An 18848-nucleotide genomic window follows, 5' to 3' on the forward strand; every position below is an offset into this window, starting at 1 on the left:
TGCTCTTATTAAAGTGTAGCTGAAAAGTGATGTAATTGAAAATAATCCTGGAGTCCAGCAGACGTCACCAGCTTGAGAACATTGATGTGGCCTTGCAGACCATGATGCTCTTCAGATTATGATAGGAATCAGTGCTTGATTTTATTAGTCTTAAATGCTTTACAAATCTTTTTATCTATTGTTAATTGCAGAAGAATATGTTGCCTTTTGTAGCTTCTGTACCTTTGACCCAAGTATATTGTTAGCTGCTTCCAGTCTCCTTTCCTGAATGCAATTAGTCTCATTTTGCAATTTACCATAAATGTGAAACATACTGTCAGGGAATGTACAGAATCTGTACAGTTAATCCATGATTGTCAGTGCATGATGATGCACTGTTTTTGAGAGCTGGCTTCAGGACTTTCTTGCTTGAATTTTCAGTTCCAGTCGTATAAACCAGTTGAATCTGTTCTTCTGCCCACTTAAGGCTTGACTGTCAGAGGAGAGAGTTCTGCAGCCATCCATCCAAGTGGGTGCTAATAAAAAGCAGGACTAAAAGGCGGGTCTAGTTAAATGTAAACAGGTGAAGTTTTCCTCAATATTATAAATGAAAAGGAATCTAGAGAACTGTCTTCAAAAGTCTTTCTTGCATCGTGGTCCAAGCTTCACTGGAAATGATTGAGAATTAGTTGTTGAGTCTTAAGGAGCATTGCATTACTAACATAATTGCAAGGTAGTCCTTTGTATGATTGTAAATTGGGTTTGTGCTTCATCAATAAGCTTTTTGACAAGAAGCGTCCATCACAGTGGCTCTCTCATTTGCCACAGTAGAATAGAAAATGAAGTATCCCAATAATTGCATTATAGTTTCCTTATTGTGGGACAAGAAAGCAATGTGGTATAATTAGGTTTGATTGGAGTGCATGTTTCCGGTAAGATCTGAAATTAATGATGTTGCTATAGTGACACATCTGCGGCCACCAGTGCGTGAAACATAAAGTAATTCATTCGACAAGAGAAGACATCTGTTAACTGCAAGGATGCAGAGCATATTGACACTGACCAGAAATACTAGACGTTATGTGATAAATGAACAAATGATGCTGAAACAGGAGGACAGATAATTTGTACTTAATCTGCTGGGAGAACTTTAATCTTCTCACTGGTTGCATTTGACAATGCCATTGTTTAAAGAACAATGCTGCAGAGAACTCATAAATTTTAAAACTTAACTCAGGGTGCAGCCTATTAAAGCAATACATTAATTCCTTTGTTAGGGAGTTTTTATCTTCATGTAGAACAAAGCCATTACTAAAAACACCCACTAAAACAACAGGTTTTTTAGGACTCACATTTTAATTATAGCATCCATTACCCAAAATGCCACGTTGTTTGGACTTGAATCACATATAAGTTTGACAGAAAGGCGTCATCCGTTATGGGGCGGGGGGGCAGTTACAGGGGGAGCAGTTTCCAGCATTTTCTAAGGGCAGCTGAGCATGATATCTCGTCCTCTCCAGGGTACAGAAAGATTCTAATCATGAAAGAAAAATAAAGATATTTGGCAATATTTATTGAACGGTTTTGTTGCTCAGGATGTGGGATGGCAAAGCTGATGCTGTTCACGAGAACTACCGGAGTATTCTGCTAAAACCCATACAGTCTTCCAAGCATAGTCATTTACAAATGTGTATACTTGTGTTTGACTTCTGTAATTAACATTTTAGTGGGTGTTTGGACCAAATGAGATACTTAACAAATATAATAGTTGAGCAGATGCATAGAGCAATGAGAGTCTTGATTTTTCTGGGAAAGCCTCGTCTTAGAGGTTGGTGTATATGGGTTTTTTCATTAAATGTGCCTAATGTAATGTACTATTAGAATAGTGAATTTCAGTAATTGTTTCTCAAAATTTATCTTTTAAGGTTTACTGTAATTTAATCCTTATCTGTTCAACATAAACTGGCACAGAATAAGGGTAACAAAAAATGCTGATGGAATAACAACTCCTCATTTCACTTTGATGGATGTATATTCACACTATTGCACTTACATTTCTTCTATGATTTTTAGTATCACTGAGGTTGCAGGGTGAGTAGAACAGACTAGGAGTGGAAAGTTTTGATACATCCTACAGGACGCTTCCAGACATGCATTCAAACCAATCAGACAAAGGAATCCTTACTTGGTGGCTTCTGTTGGACCCCTGTCAACTCAGAATATACGGTGTATCCAATGCATGTGGATGTTGCTCTTGGGTATTGTAGTCATTTCTGTGGGAGGAGAAAGTGCAGAGGAAATAGCTACTGCTATTTGTAACTGTGTTAACTGTTACCTCTCCTCTTACTCTCTGCCCAGGAAAGGATAACCATCTCTCAGCTCACTGTCTTTGCCCTCATTCTGGATGGGTGGTACTGGGCTTTGTTTGGTTTAAGTTTTTCTGGTGGCTGTGTTGTATGGCCTTGTTGGTAAGTGGAGCAGCTGAGCGAGCAGACATATTCTCTGTATGTGTTTACCATAAGGTTTTTTTCCTTTTTTATATTCTATACCAGTTTGGGGTTTTTTTTTCCTAAGGTTCCAAGAAAGAATTTGCATGTCCAGATTGTTGTCAACAGTTTAATTCTTAAGAGCATTGGGGATGATCTCACTTTAAAGTTCTGTAGAAATTTTCACATTTACACTGACTTCTTATCTGTTTAAGCATATAGCTGGAACAAAGTATACATATTTTATGAAAAAATTACCCTCTGAATTTCTCACAAAGTTATTAATTCTTCTGTTGCACATATTTTTCTTGCTTTTGTGTTTTGGCCTTTCAAGATTGTTGATATTGGTCCAAATTACCATCTAGTAATATAGGATCAGAAAGATCTGCATCTGCATCTCAAAAACAAAATAAAAAACCTCTACTGCTCTGTTGTGAATCACATCTGTTGCCACCCAGGGAATGATGCCTTCAGGACTTTTTCCTTAGAAATTAATTTCCTCTTTGCCTGCTTTACTCTGTGTTTAATGATACAATTCGGGGCAGAGGGAGGGGGTGGGGGGGTGGGGGAAGCTCTCATTAAAGAACATACTAAATTTTTCTTCAGCAATTATATACTAACTTTTGGACAGGATATTTCCTTTGTGTGGTACCTGCATTCCAGAGCAAAGTTTCAGAATGTATAATAGTAGTAGTAGACCATATATTGACTGGCCTAATTTCAGGAAGCTTTTCTAAAATAAACTTTTTTTTATCTAAAAACTCTTCATAACAATGCCCTGAAAACATGAAATTGATAAGTAGGTCTTGAAAAAGTATTATTAAAAATAGAAAGCTTTTTCACTGCTATTTCGTACTTGTCACTTTCAGCAGACTAGAGTGCTCCATTTTAGAAGAATCTAAATCTTAGAAGGGCTTTCATTTGGGATCATAAAGATATGTTGTTTTGTAAGGGTGTACTAGTCTTCAACTAAAACTAAAATTTAAGACAGAACTGCTGCTAAAATATGTGACTGGCACCATGGAATATTTGGAATGAGTTGTTGGAAATTATTCTGTCCTGTTTTGGTGTTTCATTCATTAAGAGGATATAGAAGTAAACTTAATAAGTAAATTTAACTGCCACATGAATGACTGAACAAGTTGTATTTTGTCTTATTTTTTTCAGAAATTTTTGGAATCACATGCAGATTCCCAAGTTTGTCTAATAACACATCAGGTTTATCGCAGCTATTGCTGAAAGCCTTACGTTAGTGTTAAGAAGCTTAAGCAGACTCTGATTGTTGTTTCTTTTCTTTCTATTACAGTTTTATATAGCAGGTACAAGTGTCTTTGCAGCCTCTGTTCTTGTGTCATAGATGTTTCCCCTTACTGTAGCTGATAAAAAGAGCTGTATAAGTGATGCGTAAGATGCAAGTATTGAATGAGTATTGCTGGGATGTTTATTTCTGTGTCTTTACAAGTCTATTCTTTTTCCTTGCCCATTTTTCCTTAATCTCCTTCCCTGCCTCCTGACTGTTGCAAGATAGGAAAATTCATGCTTTTCTGCTCAAGTTTTCTCCTCTGCTTGCTGAAGAGGACTTAGAGGGGGGAAACACACAGATTTTTCTACCTATCTACCTTTCCCTCAGCGTGATTTGGAGTTAGACTGATTTAATGGTGTCAGAAGAAATAATCTTTCCATATAATAATCATAGGGCTAATTTTGTTTCCTGTTTTCCCAAGCAGCAATTACAGAACTGGTGGGAAGTGGGTTTGACAGTCGCCTGCTGTCTCAAGTTTTGAGTAGCATTTAGTTTCACAACCCCTAAGGAGTGTTTATTTTACTTCAAAGGCTTGGCAAAGCTAAGGGCATTGAGAAGATATTAGTATTCCTGGAAAGTAGGGAAGGTGATGCAGATTTCCTTGGAAATTTCTTGCAGTAAACATTATTGAACAAAGTAGGTGGGTTTTGTTTTCAGTTTAGTTTGTTGGTTTTTTTTTAAATTGGGGTCTTAGTTTGTCATGTTTGTTCTCTGGTTTTCCTATGCAAACTGGAGATTGGATTTTTGTAATTTATATTTAAAGTTTAAAAACCAACAAATTTAATGAAAGGTCTTGATAAAAGTACAGCTTCTAAAGGCAGAAGTAACAGTTTCTTATGTTTTATATGATTATTGTAAAAACAAAATAAACTTCTTATCCCTTGTATAATAGTAACTGAAAATTTCTGACTCCCTAATTCAAGAGATCAGGAACTTTGTCTTCCTGGGCTGTTTTCTAGCCTTGTGAATATTGTCCTACTTGTGAATTTTTGATGATGTTATGCATATTTTGTGGAGAATTAATGCATTTCCCATGAATGTTGTTTTAAATAATTTTTTTAAATTCAAATAATGTAACTGTAGGAAAAAACATCCTCAACAACATGTAAGGAAAAGCAAATGGATAGTGTCAGTTTTTATCATCTAATACAGGAAGGCATGGTTTGATAGTGCCGTATTGATGGTACATCTGGGATGAAATGTCACTGTACAGATATTACCAGGGAGTAGGAGTGGTAGGCATCTCCAGTATAACTAAGACATGAGACTTTTTCAGCCCTGCTGAATCTTTGACGATCACTAATGGTTTCTAGCCCTATTAGATGCATAAACTGGCTGCTAACTGTCCAAACAGCTCTGTTTTCCAGATAGTAATTACAGGATATGTCATGCTTTTAGTATTCTCTCTTCCTGTAGCTTACCGTGTGTTTTGGCGTACTGGGACAAAGACATGATATAAAAATAGTCTGGATAAATAAAAATAATATAAAATATTTTTTCTGCTGTTTTTATTTATGCGTAATTGTCATATCCTCTATTATTAAAATGTTGTAGAAGTTTCAACACTGCCACTTTGGAACCATTTTGTGGTTTGGAACCATTTATGTATTTTAATATCCTAAAACTGTGGTGTTAAAGTGTAAGAATATCTTTATTAATTTCACTTCAGCTGAGTAACTGTAGAAGAGAAGTTTTTAGAAGGGCCATTATCAAAACAATATTTTGTGAGTTGCTCATGGGGAGCTACATGGTAGTGACCTTTTTTTGCCTGACGTGCCCCATCATGGAATGCTGAAGCCCCCACCCCTCAATTAGAGCTTTTCCAAACCAGAGGATGTCACTAATTGGCAGAGGTGGACACAAAGTGTCAGTCTGTGACTGACACCCTGTAGTTTCTTACAAATGTGAAGTAAGCTCTGAAAACTCTGATTTTGTTCGTTCTGCCTTATTCCGGTTGGAGGGTAAATCTGTCAAATTTGGAAGTCCTGTTATGTCTAAATGACTTAATCCAGATAACACTGAGTGTGCCCGCTTTCCAGAATGTCTTTCTTTCATACACAAAGTGCAGAATATTCGTATGAGTTTTTGAGGTTTGGGTTTTGGGGTTATTTGGCTTTGGATTTTCTGATACATGGTGCAAACTCTTGCATGGGCGTTTGAGAGTCAGTTGCACCCAGATGCAGCATTTTCTATGTTCCATATGAAGGTAAAAATGTTTGTCTTTTCTCAGGCTTGTGTATATAGTTGTGTTGGCAGAATGAGCGTGAAGGTGGAGCCACTCATTTCTTCCAGTATGACTAACCCTGATTTTTCTCCATAAACATTCCTTTAATTAAACTGATACTAACTCATGATTCATTCCTTCTTTGCAAAAGAAAGATTTGGGGGGGGGGGGGGAGGAGGGGTTTTTGTAGCCATCTTGCAGTATTGCTTTTGCTGCTTTGTAATAGCATTCTTCTTTATTACAGGAACACTTACACAGAACGAGATGATATTTAAGCGCCTACACCTAGGTACTGTGTCCTATGGAACAGATACAATGGATGAAATTCAGAGTCATATTATAAACTCGTATTCACAGGTATCTCATTTCACAAATATTTACCTTTAGTATTGAGAATGTTTTTAACAGCATCGAAGCATTGTTGTTACTGAATATGCTGAGAAATATGAGATGCTGTGCAAGTCTTTCACTTATAGTATCTCTTGACAGACACGATGAAAGGGAGAAATGTGAGACAGTATGTAGTTCGCTCCTGATTCTTATTCCTTGTAATAACACATTTAAAGGAGTTTGCTTTTCTATTGCCCACTAGCAGAAATCTGTGTTAACCTGTCTGTGCAGTGCAGTCTTTCTCCTGCCAGATCGCCTAAGAGTAAAGCTATTCATTACAGAGCCTACAAATTACAAGTAAGTGTCCAGAACAAGATGAACAGTAATTATGTCTTTGAAGATATTCATCAGAATAGACATTGAAAAAAGCCACCTTAATTGGTATAACCAAAAAGTAAGACCAAAAATTAGTTGTCCAAATAAAATTGATAAAGTGTTTTTAAAATTGATTGCAAGCACAGCAAGATGGACTGGGGGAGTGGGGTGGGGTATGGGAGCATGGACAGGCGGAATGGAGAACGCCGTGTTGCTTGAGAGCAGAGTGTTCCTGCAATATATGACTGCTTGGCCTGGAAAGTGTGCAAGAGCATTGTGACCGTCTGTCTCTGGGTCAGTTGTGGGATGAAGGGTGTGAGGGGGTGGAATTCTGCAAGCATCCCTGGCAACTCCCATGTATGTAAGCTATTTAGGCACTTCTTGCAAACCTTTCCAAGCACTCGATGCCACTCTGAGATTAGGAAGATTTTTTTACTTTATTTTTTATTACTGTTCTTTGAAACAAACAACAACAACAAAAATTACAAAAGAGGAAATAAATTATAGGTTAACTAGTATTTCCCTATGTTGCATACAGTGCAATAACAAAACTTTGTAGGAAAGGGTTTTTCCATAGTTAGTTTGGATACACAAACATGACTGACCCAATTAAGTTTGTAGACTGACCTCCTTGTCTGTGTCCTCATTTTCTCATAAAAGGATTGTAGGATCAGCAATTTATTTGAATCTGTAGTTGTATTTTGAACTATGGCTCCCTTCTCATTTGCTTAAAATAAAAAGTTGCTGTTTGACACCATGCAGGACTCAGCTTTTAGGAACAGAGGAAGGAGGGAAGCAGTGAATAAGCAATGTATGTTGTAACTTTTTAGCCTGAAACTTCAATTTCTGTATTGTTTCCCATCTAAACAAATTTTAAAAACCCCACTTCTTTAATTCCTTTTGCTTGGATAAACCTACTTCAGCTTAGGTTTGCCTTAGTAGGCATAGCCATGAATAGTAACTGAGATGCAATAATATGCCTTGAAAATGCGATAACAGAGCTTTCTTACCTAAGTATCAGCAGTCCAAATTTGGTTTACAGTGGGCTACTGAAAATGATTGCTACATCACTATGTTTATAAAACACCCAAATATATTCTTGATGTTGTGGATTGATTTGATATTTATAGTTAACAACTATAGCAATAAATAACTGCCAGTCAAGCTGGCACACCTCGGTCTGACTCCGTTTGACAGCTAAGCACCAGTCTTCTAGAGGAGGCATATTCATTAGCACTGTTTCCATATTTTGCAGTTGAACATGCTGCCTGAATAGAATTCACAGATTCCTGGAACTCTTATTTGCTTAAAGCTTTTAGTAGTTTGCTGTAGAATTTAATGAGTGGGACCCATAGTTAATTAAGTTTTTAATAACTGTAACGTATTTGCCACTGAGATTTTTGGAAGATGTAAGAAATGTGAGAGAAGGGGTTTTTTTCCTCAGTTGTGGGCAAAGGTTTCCCAAATCTAGGTTTGCTTTTAGTAGATGAGGAAAAGAACTTCCTTGGAACTTCCTTTTTCAGCTTTATGTTACACAACTTGATGTTTAAATAATGCTTTAATTATTTGTGTGTTGGTAGAAACTCTTTAAAACAGAAAAATTAAGGAATCTCAGTAACAAAACAAGCAACTATTAAACAATTGTTTCAATCTGAAAAAGTATGGTGAGGTCTTTATTTAATCTACGATAATAAAAGCTGCCAGTTAGCTAGGCAGCGGTTCTTGTGTGACATTGATTTTATCCCTTGTTTGTGTTCTGTTTTATTATTATAGTGGACCTACTAGACTATTGTCATCTTAATGTAACACACAAATCTATTATAACGTGATTATATTTCCCCACTGGAAGCATTTTGTGATAGAGGGCATAATCTTTAATGGAATTTGTGTGAAATTAAATTATACAAGCATCAATAAACATAACATAATTCAGAAGGAGTAAATCAGCTTAATTTATTTGCGGCTGTAATGGCATCAGCGTTAGCAGAATGCAAATGCAGAGGTTTAAAGCAGTAGCTGAAAAGCAGTGCCAGATGAGCAGAAAGTTAAACCCTTTATTAGACAACACTGTAATTTGATGGGCAGAATGTTCACGGTTCAGCAGATTGCAGTCAGGAGGAAAAAAGCGTGATTTCTGAAGAGGTTTTCTGAGTTACCCTGGAGTGAACAGAAGAGCCTTTGGTGGTACCGCTGATATATTTAATGTGCTGACTTTTAAAAAACATCCAAATAAACCAGACAAACCCCAAAAAAGCTCAATAAAACCCGAACAAAGCAACCCCAAACCCATGTATTTTCAACTAATTATAAATATACAGTATTTCTCTTAAAAGGGTAATTCAGTCATATGCTTGAGCAATTCTGAAGGATAACTTAAAATAGTGCTAATTTAGTGGTTATGCAGCAGTAATGTGATCTTCAAATATGTGTCAAACCATTACTTTGCATGGCTAATAGCTTATTGCATTATTTTAAGGACAAGTATCAGTCTGCAATGCAAGTATACAAACTGCATTAATTTACATATATTACAGAAATTGTGTAGGTTGTAAATTAAATCAGCAATATTTGTATTTTAATTACTCCTAATATTTATACTTAACAATTATACTTGCTCTTGTCCTTTTGTTTCATCCTAATGCAGTGGTCTGTAGAATACAGGGGTTTAAATGAAGATTTTAAAGGGTTTTTTTCAATTTAATGGCATTGGAGTTTCCAACCTCTGAATGTATGCAGGTGACAAACAAAAGAATAACAGTAAAATACCACCCTTGCAATTTTTTTTTGGTGTTTCTGAACTCATCCAGTTGGTTGCTGGCTTAAATACTTTTTAAAAAACCAAGACATAGAAAGTAAAAGACATTAAAGGACCGTTGTGTCAGATCACTGAAAAAGGTAAATTCTGAAGTGAGGGTTTTCTGCAGAGTCCAGTCAACCTGTTCACCCCTTTTACTGCATATTTGTTTGTATTTCACATAGCAGAGGGTTGGAGCTAGATAATCTTTAAGATCCCTTCTAACCCAAAACATTGTATGAGTTTCCAGTTGTCTGCAGGCTCTTCTACTGAAATTTTATTTACTGACAACAAATGTTATGTATCAGTTCCACAGAAAACTGGATGAGGGTTTTCGTGAATCACAAACTGAACGAGTTAACAGCAGGCTGTATAAAATAAATAAGTGTTTATTCTCCTTGTCATTTATCAGCCTTCGTAAAGGGAACGTTCATGTATGTGTGTATATATTACCGTTCATGCTGTTTCTGTTACTGAACTTTGGTTTCCTGTTGGCTGTGTTGCGTATCTGAAGGCGCACTCGCAGAACAGCGGGAACAGCACGAGCTCCACGCCGTCCCGGAAGCCTCAGTCGTCCGCACCCAAAGTCCGCAAAAGCGTCAGCAGCCGGATACACGAAGCGGTGAAGGCCATCGCCCTGTGCCACAACGTCACCCCCGTCTACGAATCCCGGGCCGGCGTGTCTGGAGAAACAGAATACGCAGAGGTGGACCAGGACTTCAGCGATGAAAATCGAACTTACCAGGCTTCCAGCCCCGATGAGGTTAGTATGCCAGGGTGAAAAGATTACTCTCTCGTAAAGAACAGAGTAAGCTAAGTTTAAAAAAAAGGAGAATTGTGAAAGAAGAGTGGTTTTGGGCTGTGGTTTCTTTAAAATTAGAAGTTGTCTAGTTTTATTTCCTCTACAGCTATAGGAAAGATCTGGTGTTTCTTTTTTATATAAAATTGTTTTCAATTATTTGACTGAAAGGTCTGTCAAGTCAGTGTTTTGGGATCAATACTATGTTGAGTTTTACAATTAAAGTTATTAGGTGTATTCTCAAAACATTAATCCGGGTGTGATTCATAGCATATACATGCAAAAAGGAGTATTAAATTGCTTTGGCTGGTGTGATTCATAGCATATACATGCAAAAAGGAGTATTAAATTGCTTTGGCTGATGGACAACCACGTACATTAGCTAGACACAAAACAAGTTGGGGGAACGTATGGATCTTAATAGGGAAAAAACCCCACAAACCCTCCGATACTCCTATAGAAAAGTTTTTGAGCTTCAAACTCTAGGCAGCTATAGATCTTCAGGGTTCAGTCAAAATTGCATCAAGTGTAACGTGAATTTAAAACCCCATTTCAGTTAAAAATATGTATTTGACTTCATTGAAATGCAGGTTTTAAACAAATCCCACTGCTTTCAGTGGATTTGAGTTACTGTTCTGAATAATCCTGTTTGGGGGTCTAAATTGATTGCCTAAATTCAATCTGAAAAGATAGTAGGAAAAAGAGGCAAAGTTTGAGTTTCAAGATACTGCAAAGTAAGCATGAAAAAAATAAATAAGAGCCCATTCACTTTCTAAAAACATGTACGGACTTGATACAGTAAAATAAAGAGAGTTCTGAAGTTGGTTTGCCTCTGAAAGTGAGTAGGTTGAGAGGTGTCATTATTTTAGAGAAATTCTGGTGGTGGTTAGAGCATGGATGTACTGATTATAGTGTAGCCAGGGGAGATTGGTCATAACAAAAAGAAGGTGGTTGTAAGATCCGTAAGCCTGTTATTTTTCTAGCTATACAAGATGATCTAATACAAGATAATATTTCATCTTGCCACAGCATAGCCTTGGTTTACATGTCTCATCACCATATGTAGTACTAACAAAACTTCAACAATTCAAACTGTAAATACTAAAAGTGACAAGTCGATAACAAGTATTTTTAGGAATGCAAGAAGTAAAATGAAGTCCATCTTCATGTAGTACCAAACTGGCGGGCATTACGTGCATTTCAGATGCTGTAAAGACAGTTCATTGTGTCAGAGGATTGTAGACTATAAAGAAGTGGCTGGTTCTCAGTGGCAGTCAGAACATTTTTAAGACTAAACTCTAGGCAGGCCTTGAAATACTGCTCTTTTGCCAAAATCAATAATCCATAGTACTATATGTGGTGTTATATGGTGTGGGTTGATCCGCATTATGAGTTGGGAATGCTGGAGGTACATTTATTTATGCCAGAGGTAGGCTGTAAATACCATGTGTTAGTGTAGCTGTGCAGGCTTTGACTTGTATTATGAACATGGGGACAAATTTTCATGTGCACATACGTTCGTATTCACTAAATAGATCATCAGTGTGATGAGCCTGTGAGGTATCACTGAATATAATGAAAGACTGCGTGTGCAAGCATCTGCCTGTGCACATACGGTGACAGCTATGGATTAAGTAAACATTCTGTTGTAACAGCCAGAGGTATTACTAAATGAAGTAGAGGAACGTGCAATTGAGAGAGACTGAGGGGTTTTTCTCCCACTTGCTGTTCTCTACCTGTGGGGTTTTGTATATTCATTCAGTTGTTTTGAACCTGCAAGTAGTACCATAAAGAGCCATTCTCCTCCCATATTTGCTAAAGGAAACAGCTGTAAGACTAGAATTATGCAAGTGGTGCCCTGGGAAGAGAGTAGGCAATTTGACCTTGGGAAGAGGAGAGGAAAGGTGATAAAGTGCTGATACAACAGATCTGGGACTCAGGGTGGAAAGGGAAGTGGAAGAGGAAATTGGCAACAATGATACTATTAGTGCTGAAGCACAGGTACCCTTTTAATAATTTCTTTTTTAATCATCTTGACTTATAGATTCAAACTATATGACAGAGAAATGAAAAACTTGTATTTTAGAACAGACAGCGTTAAATTTCCTTTTCGTTTCTCAAAGATAATGCTTTAAACTCTAGTAAAATTATCTTATTGAACAAATATGCTTTAATATAATGAGAAATTGATGCTAAATGGAGTCTTATAAAAAGATGAAGCTACAAAAAAAACATGTGAACAGCATAAAAATTGCAGTGTGACAGCAAAAAGCCTAAGAGTTGAAAGACTAGCAGGTCTTTATCATAATTTTTTAAAGAGTTCTATTGATGCTATGTTTGCAAATCACTGGAGCCTAAGGAAAATAATGTAAATGGTTCATTATTTAGCTTATTGAACTTTCCTGCAGTTAGGTTGACGGATGATGCCATGTTTCCCAATCACCAAAGTACCATTTTAAAAGCATTTTTTATTGAATAAAGTGCTTTGAATATTGCACCCTGGAGCTTTATTTAGGGAAATGGTTCAATTGATGTTTTCTGTTTAACCTCAGCACTGACCTATCACAACATATTTGGTTAATAAGCAACATTATCATTTAATAGACTTAACCAGTTTTATGCATTGTACTTTCTCAACATTACGTCTCTGTTCTCTTAGATTTTGTTTATGGGTCTGGCTTGATTTTGGTTATTTTGAAAGATGCTGTTTGCACAGTTGTCTGTTGTTGCATTATATGATATTGCCTGATATCACCGTAGCATAGAAAGAGCAGAGAACCATGTGTTAAGTATTAACTATTCTTCCATGTAGGAAAGTATAAGAAGCAGTTTAGTAATATGTTGACAGATTATACACTTAATTAATTGACTTGATGAATTAATTTGAAATTCTTCACATCTGTGTGTGTACGTCTCCATCCATATACAGATAAAATATAATCATAACAATGTATGTACATTTGGAAGTAGGTATGTTCATTACAAAAGATGTATTTATCTATTGTTAGAGTAACCTGAGATAAGTAACTGATTTTGTATTCATAATGTGAACCCTACTTATGCCAGGCTCTTTGTTTCTTATGATAAGTGATCAATATTTCATTTTCTCTGAACGAGTGGAAAGTTTCATTTGTCTGTCACTTGTCCTCTACAGCTGTAGCATAGCAAACAATAAACATTCACCCACAACTCACTGAAAAAAATGAAAGCAGTGCCTACTTGGCCATCATAGGTGTGGGTTCAGCTCATCTGTAGAAAGCCAGCTACCTTAATGTAATGAACAATCATAAAAGGATATAAGCTAAGTAGGTAAAGCAGGGGAGTTCAGAGGTCACAGACCCAAGCAATTCAGGGGCATGCTATGAACAGGAGCCTTTGAAGACCTTTGCTCCCCTTGGTCAGAGAAGATTGATCAGTCACGATTTTTAATGACTGCTTACTCTCATAAACCAGCTATTTATTGGTTATGCTTTGTCCTGCACTGTTATATTCTCAAGCATTTCTAATTCCAGGATTTTGAATATTTAAATGCTACCTTAAAGTATGGTCAGTTATTTAATTCCAACGTTTTTGTTCAGAGACAACAGAGTTGCTAAAATTAATTACAAGGATACAAAGCCAATCATTTAAAAACAGACAGGGAAATGATATGCCCTTAGTGAAGCAGCTTTTGTGTTTACAAAAGTGAAGCTGTAATGTATGAGACATGTTGTATTGTTTAATTCATTTTATTGTGTGTGCTTATTGAAGCAAGACTAATTGTGTTGTTTTGTCAATGTATTGTGAAAAGCAAATCACTCAGTAGCATAAAACCATCACTTTCATGACCTTCGAGACCCACAAAGAATAACTACTCCATAGCTTGTCTTGAATATTGATCTGCAGTTTTTTTCACATGATCAAGCTGTATTTTTAAGTTAATAATTTTATTTTAATTATGAAGTTTCTTGATGAAAAGTGATGCAAAGCAAACGGTAGTTATCAAATCATAGTTTATAAATATAAGCAGACCAGTGCTGGCTGGAAACACATGTTGTTGAACAATTCAAACAGAAACTGTTGGGAATACTCAGGCAGTGGGAAAAGGAAATACCACTGTTTTTTTCCATTTCCCAACCAATAGCATTTACTTCAAAATACCACACACAATAACCTCTGCATACCTTACATGGCAACTCAGTCTTGAAAGTAGATCCCATCTGAAGTGAAGATGCTCTTAAATACCCTGCATTAGTTGAAGGTTGGTTACATGAGAATTCTTCTTAGCAGCAAAACTAGCTTATAAAACTTCCATCCCTATTCCTTCTATCTTACCTCACAAATTTCTCCCTCAATTATGCCAAAACCTTCAAAGCCTTTATTTATATGGGTCATTTTTCAGTTGAAGGGGTCAGGTTCATATCACGGCTCCAGAAGAGCTGTCAACACAACTAAGGAGAACCTCCCAAACTGCTGTATGGGGTAGAAAAGAATGGCCACACCAGCTGTGAGGCAGTGGATCATTTTTCTTAAACTCATGTGAGCTCAAAAGGGAATATTGTATGTTGAAAGTGATAATTAGTTGGTCATAAACTGTCTTGAGCAATGCCTTCTACATATGGAGCAGTTAGGTACTTCTGCTAGGGAGAAACAATGGCAGGCTGGCCTGCAAGGAAAGGGAAGCCAGGAGCTGAGTACAATAGCTGGGCTACTAGAGGCAGTGGCCTCGGTGATACAAGCAAGGTGAAAAGAGCCTGTCTAGTGATGGAAACCAGAGACAGTCGAGAGTATAGATTGTTGCACAGGTTTGTGGTGATGAGGCATAACTGAATTGAAGCTAAGAAGTCAAATCATTAAGTCAGGATCAGGTCCCAGGACAGTACCCAGCAGCATTAGCTACAGCCAGGTGATTCCAAGGCAAGTTCATGGCAGTGAGGCAGGTCCAAAGCCAGGAGATCAAGTCTGCCTGTCGGGGCCAGGTCAGTGGGGTACATGGCCAAGCCTGGGCACAACTGCAACATGGTTGTTCTCTCACAGGACTGAGAGTGAGAGCCAAGTGAAAAGAGGAGGGCAGCGTCCATAGAAGCTTCTTCAAGCTGTTTCTTCATCACAGCACTTAACAGTAAGTAGGCCTTGAACACAGCTGGTTGACCTCCTAGGAAGGAGGGTGCACTCAGGGCCTTGAGAGCTGCAGTCTAAATCTATTTTCATAGAAATAGATTGCTATTCTGTCTTGGTTAATAAAAGGTTATGTTTGAGTCAAGTATCCAATCTCTCTTTCAATTTACCCAAGCTAAGAGTGGGGTAGGTTGATGGGGGAGGGGGGGGGGTTGCTTCTACTTTCTTGCTTGAAATATTCTATTATAAAAAACAAAATTAGTGGATTAGGTTTCTAAAACCAGCTTAGTTCCAAACAGCCCAGAATTCAAAGGGTCGTGGTTGTAGTATGATGGCTTGTATGTTCTAGTACTGATTGAAGTAGTGTCTAAAGAAAGCAAGAACAGCCTAGGGCATGGGTTTTTTTGTCTTCTGCCAAGCAGTGACAGCCTTTTTGTCATGATCCAATAACTGAAGGTCTTCAGGATTCAGCAGGGTGCCTCAAATATGTCACACTGTGGATTTATAACTCTCTGTGCCCAAAGGAGAGTTTCATTTTTTTTTCAAGTGACTGTATCAGCTTTTCTTTAACTGGGACTTCTTCATGTCATCATGCTCCTTAGATGACAAGCAACTACAGGAAGTTACGTTTTCCACAGTTTCCCAAACTGAAAATTATAAGACAGATGGGTGATAAGAGAGTGGACTTACGTTGATGCAGAGGAAGCCAAGGAAGATGTTAATCAGAGAGGGAATTAGAGCACACTTACTTCTATAAGTTTTTCACCCTTACAGGGAAAGGTCAGGAGAATTCAGAGATGAGTTTTGAGTTGGGCTATGTAAGGGATAGTCCTGCAAATACTGACTGGCATAAAGCCACTCCAGAGAGAAGGAAACTCCTGATATTTGACAGGTCAGGGAGATACTTACCTCTTTTATCCTCGGTGTTGAAAGGAAATCAAGATATGGCCATTCCTTTAAATGCTTTCTGTGGACAGTCAGTATTCAGCTTACATGTTGTTCTTAATTTTGATTATTGACTTGCGATATTTGCAGTATTTTCTGCCACATAATTCTTTTCATTAGGGCTATTAAATGGACTCACAGGCTAATAGAACTCACTGTAGAAGGTATTTTTTCTTAACAAAAAAGTTGGCGCTATATTTGAAAAATAAAATAACTTAGCATGCAAATATTTTACAATAAAATTAGATATACTAAGGGTTTTGTTTACAGTTTTAAAGATATTTTTAAAATAGTTGATTAGGGTTAAAAACAGTCTCTAATGTTCCAATTAAAGAGGCACTTCTGAATCTACAACAGGAATAATGGGTTGGGTTTTCTTTGTGCTTCATATGGGGTTTTTGAAGCCCTTAACTGTTCAGTTTGCTGGCTCTAGAAGGCTTAGATTTTATGACTGTTACACTACGTAACTGCACCATTGTCCCTTAATAACCTTGTGTACTTTATGGAACTTTCTAGGAACTAAAGTTATTTATAAGTTGCTTGTTTTGATTTAGTTCTGTAAATGAATGTTTCTAAACAAATGGGATGACTATGTCCCCAAAACAAGGAATTAGTATGCAGGGCTGCTGTGGTCTGGAATGAGTGCTTCTGAAGTTTTCTCGCTTTGTGTCCCTCTTGAGACACATGTTCCTCAGGCAGCACAGCTAGAGACACCATCCTGCTTGGACAAGCAACCTCCACTGCCTGAGCTGGTACTGCTGTTGGTTCTGTAATGGGTCACACAATTGCTGCTTGAGTTGTGAGAGTTCCTGTGATTTCACCCTGGCTGGAGGCCAGACGCTCACCAAAGCCACTCTATCTGCCCTTTTCATCTGGACGGGGGAGAAAATAGATATTGAGAGGGTCAGGAGTCGAGATAAGGACAGGGAGAGATCATTCTGCAGTCAGCATCATGAGCAAAACACACTCAACATGGAATAAAATGCATCTAGTTTATTACCACTACCCACCCCCAAGAAGTATCCAATGAAAAGAGAGTAGGATAATGAGGTATAAAATCAAAATCTTGAAACACCTCCCCCACCCCTCCCTTCTTCCCAGGCTCAACTTTATTCATGGTTTCTCTTCCTTCCTCCCTCCTGTCCCCAGTGGCACAGGGGGAGGTGGGGAATGGGGGTTTCAGTCAGCTCATTATGAGTTGTTTCTGCTGGTCTTTCCTTCTTGGGGGAGACTCCTCACACTCTTCCCTTGCTCCAGCATGGGGTTCCACCCATGTGAGACAGTCCTTAATGAACTTCTCCAGCATGAGTCCTTTCCCACAAGGGGCTTCATCTCTTCACCAACTGCCCCAGAATGGGTACCTTCCATGGGGTGCAGATCTTCAGACCCAGGCTGTTCCAGCCTGGTCCCCCACAGAGCTACAAGTCCCCCCAACAAACCTGCTCCAGCGTGGGCCCCTCTCCACTGATGCAGGTCCTGCCAGGAGCTTCCTCCAGTGTGGGCTTCGCACCAGGTCACAGCATCTTTCATGTGTCTCTACCTTCTCCAGCATGGGATCATCCACAGGCTGCAGGTAGGATCTCAACACTCCGTCATCTTTGTGGGCTGCAGGGGGACAACCCACTTCACCATGGTCTTCTCCACAGGCTGTAGGGGAATCTTTTTCCCCAGCACCTGGAGCACCTCCTCTCCCCACCCTTCACTGACCTTGGTGCCTGCACAATTTCTTACATCTTCACACTCCCTTCTCTGGTGGAAAAATGCAGCTGCTTGAGGGTTTTTTGCTCCTAAATGTGATTCCCAGAGGTGCTGTGACCATCACTGATGGGCTTGGCCTTGGTCAGCATCAGGTCCGGCCTTGAGCCTGGCCAGTGTTCGCTCTGTCAGGCCTAAGAAAAGCTTCTAGTTGCTTCTTGCAGAAGCCATCTCTGCAGCCCCCACCACCAAAACCCTGCCAGGCAAACCTGTAACAGTTTCCTTATGAAATCTCTGCATTTGACTTAGCATGGAGGTCTCTGCTGTGGTAATTGAGGAGTTTGATATTTGGGGCTGTGAACTACAGCAGCTCTGAGGGTTGGGTGGCCTCTAGTGGAGAGACACTGCTGACAGGCAACCAGAGCTCAACAGAGGGCATGTGGTAAATAGAAATATCTGAAAAATTTGGGGTAAGAAACTCTAAACAAGAGGTGTTTCTCAGTAGCATTTTTCAGTTCTCTTGCATTTATGTTTCATAATGCAAGTGTTTGCTACCTTCATTCCTAATTTGGAAGCAGCTTCTTTGACCTTGTCATGCAAAAGGTGGATAGCTCCTACCCTTGGATTGCCTATAAGGAGGAAGACAATTAGCAAATAGAAATCATAGAACTTCGCTTTAACTCCACCTATATTACTTGTTCTGCAAACACTACATATTGCATGGGTTCAGGTGCATACACCAGTGTCTCAGGAGTGGGAGGACCCTTTATGGATGTACTTCTGTCCCCCACACAGAGAGTTTCCATATTAGGGAGCCTTGG

The 18848-nt window shown here is 38.4% G+C and overlaps 1 protein-coding gene across 2 annotated transcripts in view; it reads left to right on the forward strand.

The window, feature by feature from the left end:
- Window positions 1-18848, forward strand: part of ATP9B (ATPase phospholipid transporting 9B (putative)) — a 170945-nt gene that overhangs the window by 129146 nt on the left and 22951 nt on the right. For both annotated transcript variants that reach the window (XM_084280137.1, XM_084280138.1), the window contains exons 14-15: window positions 6237-6349; window positions 10006-10254. In XM_084280137.1, coding sequence (XP_084136263.1) covers window positions 6237-6349; window positions 10006-10254 — 362 coding nt within the window. The remainder of the gene's footprint in view (window positions 1-6236; window positions 6350-10005; window positions 10255-18848) is intronic.

Source organism: Gallinula chloropus (assembly GCF_964237585.1).
Source record: "Gallinula chloropus genome assembly, chromosome: 2".
Taxonomy (NCBI): Eukaryota; Metazoa; Chordata; class Aves; order Gruiformes; family Rallidae; genus Gallinula; species Gallinula chloropus.